The sequence below is a fragment of the Cebus imitator genome, unplaced genomic scaffold, assembly GCF_001604975.1.
Source record: "Cebus imitator isolate Cc_AM_T3 unplaced genomic scaffold, Cebus_imitator-1.0 Scaffold280, whole genome shotgun sequence".
In the NCBI taxonomy this organism is placed as follows: domain Eukaryota; kingdom Metazoa; phylum Chordata; class Mammalia; order Primates; family Cebidae; genus Cebus; species Cebus imitator.
The window spans coordinates 3,794,142-3,800,312 of NW_016107595.1; the positions used below are offsets into that span (position 1 = coordinate 3,794,142).

At 37.3% G+C, this 6,171-nt stretch overlaps 2 protein-coding genes across 2 annotated transcripts in view; one reads left to right on the top strand and one right to left on the bottom strand.

Annotated features, from left to right (window-relative positions):
* The window catches only part of LOC108284603 (zinc finger protein 737-like), a 27,811-nt gene that overhangs the window by 11,273 nt on the left and 10,367 nt on the right, over positions 1-6,171 (bottom strand). The window lies entirely within an intron of this gene.
* LOC108284608 (39S ribosomal protein L42, mitochondrial-like) lies at positions 417-1,289 on the top strand. Its single transcript, XM_037728807.1, has one exon. It carries the CDS (start codon positions 546-548, stop codon positions 972-974), a length of 429 nt encoding a protein of 142 aa, XP_037584735.1. The 5' UTR covers positions 417-545; the 3' UTR covers positions 975-1,289.

Below are 6,171 nucleotides of genomic sequence, written 5' to 3' on the forward strand. Positions count from 1 at the left end.
CCTCAAGGCACATAATCGCCAGATTCACCAGGGTTGAAATGAAGTAGAAAATACTGAGGGCAGCCAGAGAAAAAGGTCAGGTTACCCATAAAGGGAAGCCTATCAGACTCACAGCAGATCTCTCAGCAGAAACCTTACAAGCCAGAAGAGAGTGGGGGCCAATATTCAACATCCTTAAAGAAAAGAACTTTCAACCCAGAATTTTACATCCAGCCAAACTGAGCTTCATAAGCGAAGGAAAAATAAAATCTTTTGTGAACAAGCAAGCACTCAGAGATTTCATCACCACCAGGCCTGCTTTACAAGAGCTTCTGAAAGAACCACTAAAAATAGAAGGGAACAACCAGTATCAGCCTTTCTAAAAAATACCAAAAAGTAAAGAGCATCAAAGTAATTAAGAATTTACATCAGAAACAAGATGGCGGGCTCGTGGTGAGAAGCTGTGAAGCAGGAGTAGAAATTAGTATGCCTAGAAGCAGATTTTAAAGGCAGTTTCTCTTCAGAACATCTTTTTTCATACCACTTGATAAGCATCTTGAAACACCATGGCTGTAGCTGCAGTAAAATGGGTGATGTCAAAGAAAACTATCTTGAAACATTTATTTCCAATCCAGAACGGAGCTTTCTATTGTGTTTGTCATAAATCTACATTTTCTCCTCTACCAGATGACTATAATTGTAAAGTAGAGCTTGCCCTGACTTCTGATGGCAGGACAATAGTATGCTACCACCCTTCTGTGGACATTCCATATGAACACACAAAACCTATCCCTCAGCCAGATCCTGTGCATAATAATGAAGAAACACATGATCAAATCCTGAAAACGAGATTGGAAGAAAAAGTTGAACCCCTTGAGCAAGGACCTATGGTAGAACAACTTAGCAAAATGTTCTTTACTACTAAGCACCGCTGGTATCCTTATGGACGGTATCACAGATGTCGTAAGAATCCGAATCCTCCAAAAGACAGATGATACTGAGGTTCCTGGGAGAATCAAAGAGAAATGTGCCTCATTTGCAATTTGAAAAAATGCCATCTGGTGTGTTCACTAATATGTAGTAAAGTAATAATGATAAAATACCTTTTCATATATTAGAATGTGTACTTTTATATATGTTAAGTAATTCTGGATTTGACATTCTTATTTAGAGAAACCTATTACATTTTATTTTTCTTTTTCAATTTTAGTCTTTCATTTATGTATGGTCTCCAATTTAGGACTTTTCCATAGTGCCAAAGCCATACATATTCAGTAGAACATCAATAGGTTATATCAGAACACTTTATTGTAAAATAGGCTTTGTGTTAGATGATTTTGCTCAACTGTAGGGTAATGTAAGTGTTCTGAGCATATTTAAGGTAGGCTAGCATTATGAATTTATGATATTTTCAATTTACAGTGGGTTTATTGGTATGTAATCCTACCATAAGTTGAGAAACATCTTTTTGTGTGTCTAGTATGATTTAAGTATTTTTACATCATTAGCCAAACATTGTTAGTAGTATAAATATGATTAATAAAAAGGTGCATGGCTTTCCTGAGGGAGATTTTTAAATTGCCTTTGAGAATAAACTCATCCATAAGGTCTCCCAAGAAAATAAATGTTATAATGTTTCAATTGGCTTCTAGGAAATAATTAAATTACTGATATTTTGATCAGGTTTTACTATCTACTGGGCCCCTTCCATCCATTCTTATTAAATTCTCAAAATAATCCTTTGAAGAAGGGATGTAATAGCATTTTACAGTGACTCGAACCTACCAAACAAGTGGGAGAGCCAGGAGCCAAATTGTCAGGCTCCAGAGCTTTTTTTCAGTGCATCACAATGACAAAGGGCTGGTTTTCGTTCACCCAAGAATGTGCTTTCCTAGAGATTTTTCTAGATAGAATATTATGTAATTTGTTTTGAGGGTTTTTTTCCTGGCTGTCTTAAAGATTATGCTAGCTTCAGAACACATGCAAACAACTGCAGCTCTGTGATTAAAATATTAGTGCCACTAGACTAGTGTTATGAGAATGTTAATAGATAACTCTGCTGCCATTACTAGTTACATATGATCCTTAATAGCATTGCTTCCCCTTCAATTTCTATTAAGGTGGTGAAGAATCTTTTAATAAGGTAGAAAGTTGCTTTATTTAAACTTTGTGCTGTAAAATGTTTGTGATACAGTAAAATTGATGTGAAAAATAATTTCTCATTCAAAGTCCATTATATGATCTAGTTCTTTTAGTAAAGGAACTGTAGTTGAAGTTCCAAGTAGCCAGTGAAGTAGGAGAGAGTAAAGGAAATAATTAATAATGGTGATCTTCTGTTACCCAAAAGAAATATTTTTAAGTGGTTTACTTTTTCCATTAATATAAATTTCATTTGGAAAGATTAAAAAAATAAGTTTGATTGAATTTAATAAATCAGAAATATTTACCAGCTTTGTCAATGATGTATTCTTGAAAAATGTTTGGTTTTCTTTCAGGTTGACTTATATCCAAAATTCTACAAATTTTTAGCTATGTTGTAAATGTAGAAAGAACTGAAAAACAAATCAAAATATAATGACAAAGATTTTTCTTCCAAGTATCAAGCTCTACTAAATAGGGATTGTCCTCAGACACCCAAAGCCACATAATTATGTGTCAGTGCTTTGGCAAATTAACTTTGACTTTACTCTACTGGTAGTATAGATGTACACTGTACTTCCTGAGATTCTGCTTTTCATGGGTTGCTGATTTTTAATTTTGCTAAATAAGCACATATTTCATCACCAGCATCACCTGCTCTCTGCCTCCCCAACCACTCTCCCCCACCCCCAGGGATAAAAACCTGTTATCCACCATCACTAAAATTTTATGAAAGATCTATTTATTTGTCTGTTTTGCAGACATTTTAAAATTCGTAAAGTGGAATGTTTCTTTAATTAAATACAGTTAGCTTCATGAAAAACTCACTACACCGTTCTTGTTCAAGCATTATTGGTGAAACCACCAGAGGGCACTCTCGCTCAGGGTTTAGTTTGGCTATCTCACCCAAACATGACTTTAAAAAGCCCTTAATTAGCAGAGAATTTGGATGTTCCTTAGTAGAGAATGACTAACAGAATAAATGGTAATAGTGAAATTAAGTGCTGGAATATTCTGAGTAGGCCAATAAAAAAATTGATCCTTTTTTTTTTTTTTTNTCAGGCAATTCTCCTGCCTCAGCCTCCTGAGTAGCTGGGATTACAGGCACGCGCCACCATGCCCAGCTAATTTTTTGTAGTTTTAGTAGAGATGGGGTTTCACCGTGTTGACCAGGATGGTCTCGATCTCTTGACCTCGTGATCCACCCGCCTCGGCCTCCCAAAGTACTGGGATTACAGGCGTGAGCCACCGCGCCCGGCCTTATTATTAATTATAAATTTAAATCAACTAAATCCCCCAATCCAAAGACACAGAGAGGCAAAAAAAGCCAAAACCCATCGGTACGTTGCACCCAGACCCATCTCACATGTAAGGATACACAAAGACTCAAAATAAAGGCATGGAGAAAGATTTACCAACCAAATGGAGAGCAAAAACAAATAAATAAATAAAAAGCAGGAGTTGCAATTTTTGCCTCTGAGAAAATAGACTTCAAAGCAACAAAGATCAGAAGAAGCAAAGAAGGACATTACATAATGATAAAAGGAGCAATGCAACAAGAAGAGCTAAAGATCCTAAATATACATGCACCCAATACAGGAATACCCAGATATATAAGACTTATAGAGAGACTTAGACTCCCACACAATAATAGTGGGAGATTTCAACATCAATATTAGATCAATGAGACAGAAAATTAATAACGATATCCAGGACTTGAACTCAGATCTGGATCAAGCAAACTTATTTATCATTTATAGAACTCTCCACTTTTAAATACACAAAATATACACTCTTATCAGTACCACATCATACCTACTTACAGGTTTAAAGGAAATATTGGTTGGCTGCTTGTTTGTTATTTTCTTCCCTCATTTTCATGTCTCTATTATTAAGCACAATAATAGGCATACCTATTTTTAGACTGCATTCTAGCCTGGGCAATAAAGCAACACCCCCGTTCTCTCTCCCTCTTACTCTTCCTTTCTTCCTCTTCTTCATCATTTTTTTTTTTTTAGTTATCTTTTATTTTTATTATTATTTTTTATTCTTTCTCCTTTTCTTCGTTTTATCTTCAAATAAAAAAAATAAAAAATAGAATTATTAAGTAAAACCAATAGACACAATAAACTGAGGCTAGGAAACCTACACTGAGGCTAGGTGCGGTGGCTCACACCCGTAATCCCAACACTTTGGGAGGCTGAGGTGGGCAAATTATCCGAGGTCAGGAGTTCAAGACAAGCCTGGCCAACATGGTAAAACACCATCTTTACTAAAAATACAAAAATTGGCCAGGCATGGTGGCTCATGCCTGTAATCCCAGCCACTTCGGAGGCTAAGGCATGAGAATTTCTTGAACCCAGGAGGTGGAGGTTGCAGTGAGCCAAGATTGCACCACTGTATTTCAGCCTGGGTGACAGACGGTGACTCCATCTCAGAAAAATTTTAAAAATTGTGTAGGTAACTGCAGTAATTAACTTTTACTGTGTACTCATCAAATACAGGTATTTCGAATGACTGGCATGCACTGTCTGGTAGTTAAAATTTTAGAGAATATGCAGTATAGGCCAGGCATGGTGGCTCATGCTTGTAATCCCAGCACTTTGGGAGGCTCAGGCGGGCAGATCACCTAAGGCCAGCAGTTCGAGACCAACCTGGCCAACATGGTGAAACCCCATCTCTAAAAAATAAATAAATAAAGGCGGAGGTTGCAGTGAGCCGAGATCACGCCATTGCACTCCAGCCTGGGTAACAAGAGAGAGAAAAAAAAGAAAAAGAAAAAGAAAACAAATAAGTAAACAAACAAATAGAATACACAGTATAATGACAAATATCAGATTCTAATGAGAAACTTTTAATAAGTACCCATTTTTAAAAAGTTACTTTTTATGTTTTAGTAAATATGCTATTCTTACACAAAGTGAAACTGCTGTAATCCAGCTTTAGAAAGAATAGCCTTACATTGCTAAATACAGAAAATATATGTAAATATTTTACAGAATAGAGTTATACCCTCTCTTATGTAAAAAAAATGTATTAAGAAATAAACTATGTAATTATTTAGATATAGGTTGAAGAAAGTAGATGAAAACCTGTATTTCTTTTGCCTGCAGCAAACTTAAAAATATAAGTAACTATTTTAGTAAATATGGAGTGCCTAATTATCTCATTTTCTTCAGACATACCACGCAAATTCTAGAATATTGTCCTAACAATCTGAATCTAAAATTACAGACATATATGAAATAGAAGGCTGGGCGAGGTGGCTCATGCTTGTAATCCCAGCACTTTGAGAGGCTGAGGCGGGGGAATCACGAGGTCAGGAGTCAGACCAACATAAAGAAAACTCATCTCTACTAAGAATGCAAAACTTAGCCAGGCGTGGTGGCATGTGCCTGTATTCCTAGCTACTTGGGAGGCTGAGGCAGGAGAATCGCTTGAACCCGGGAGGCAAAGGTTGCAGTGAGCCGAGATCGACCCACTGCACTCCTGCTTGGGCTACAAGAGCGAAACTCCCTCTAGGAAAAAAAAAAAAAAGGAAATACAAACTGCAAACTTAAAATATATCAGGAGAGTGACATCAGTAAGATAAAAACACTGAAAGTGCCCTATTTTCATATCCTGTTACAGCAAAAACAAAATGTCAGCCATCCCTGAAAAAAAGTCTTTATGGCAGGAACAGGCATTATGGCTCAAACGTGTAACGTCAGCTACATGGCTCATTACGGCTGGAGAACTGCTTCGTGCCTGGATATCAGACCAGGCTGGTTTATGTAGCAAGAAGCCATCTCTAAAGTAAGTACCCCTAAGAGATATGATATCCAGGGAGGGAGTTGTGAAGTGCTGTTAAAGCTTAAGATTGAGAAGTGTTGCCGGGCGCGGTGGCTCAAGCCTGTAATCCCAGCACTTTGGGAGGCCGAGCCGGGTGGATCACGAGGTCGAGAGATCGAGACCATCCTGGTCAACATGGTGAAACCCCGTCTCTACTAAAACTACAAAAAATTAGCTGGGCATGGTGGCGCGTGCCTGTAATCTCAGCTACTCAGGAGGCTG

Coding starts and splice junctions, on each gene's coding strand:
- LOC108284608 (XM_037728807.1), top strand. CDS start 546: ATGGCTGTAGCTGCAGTAAAATGGGTGATGTCAAAGAAAACTATCTTG.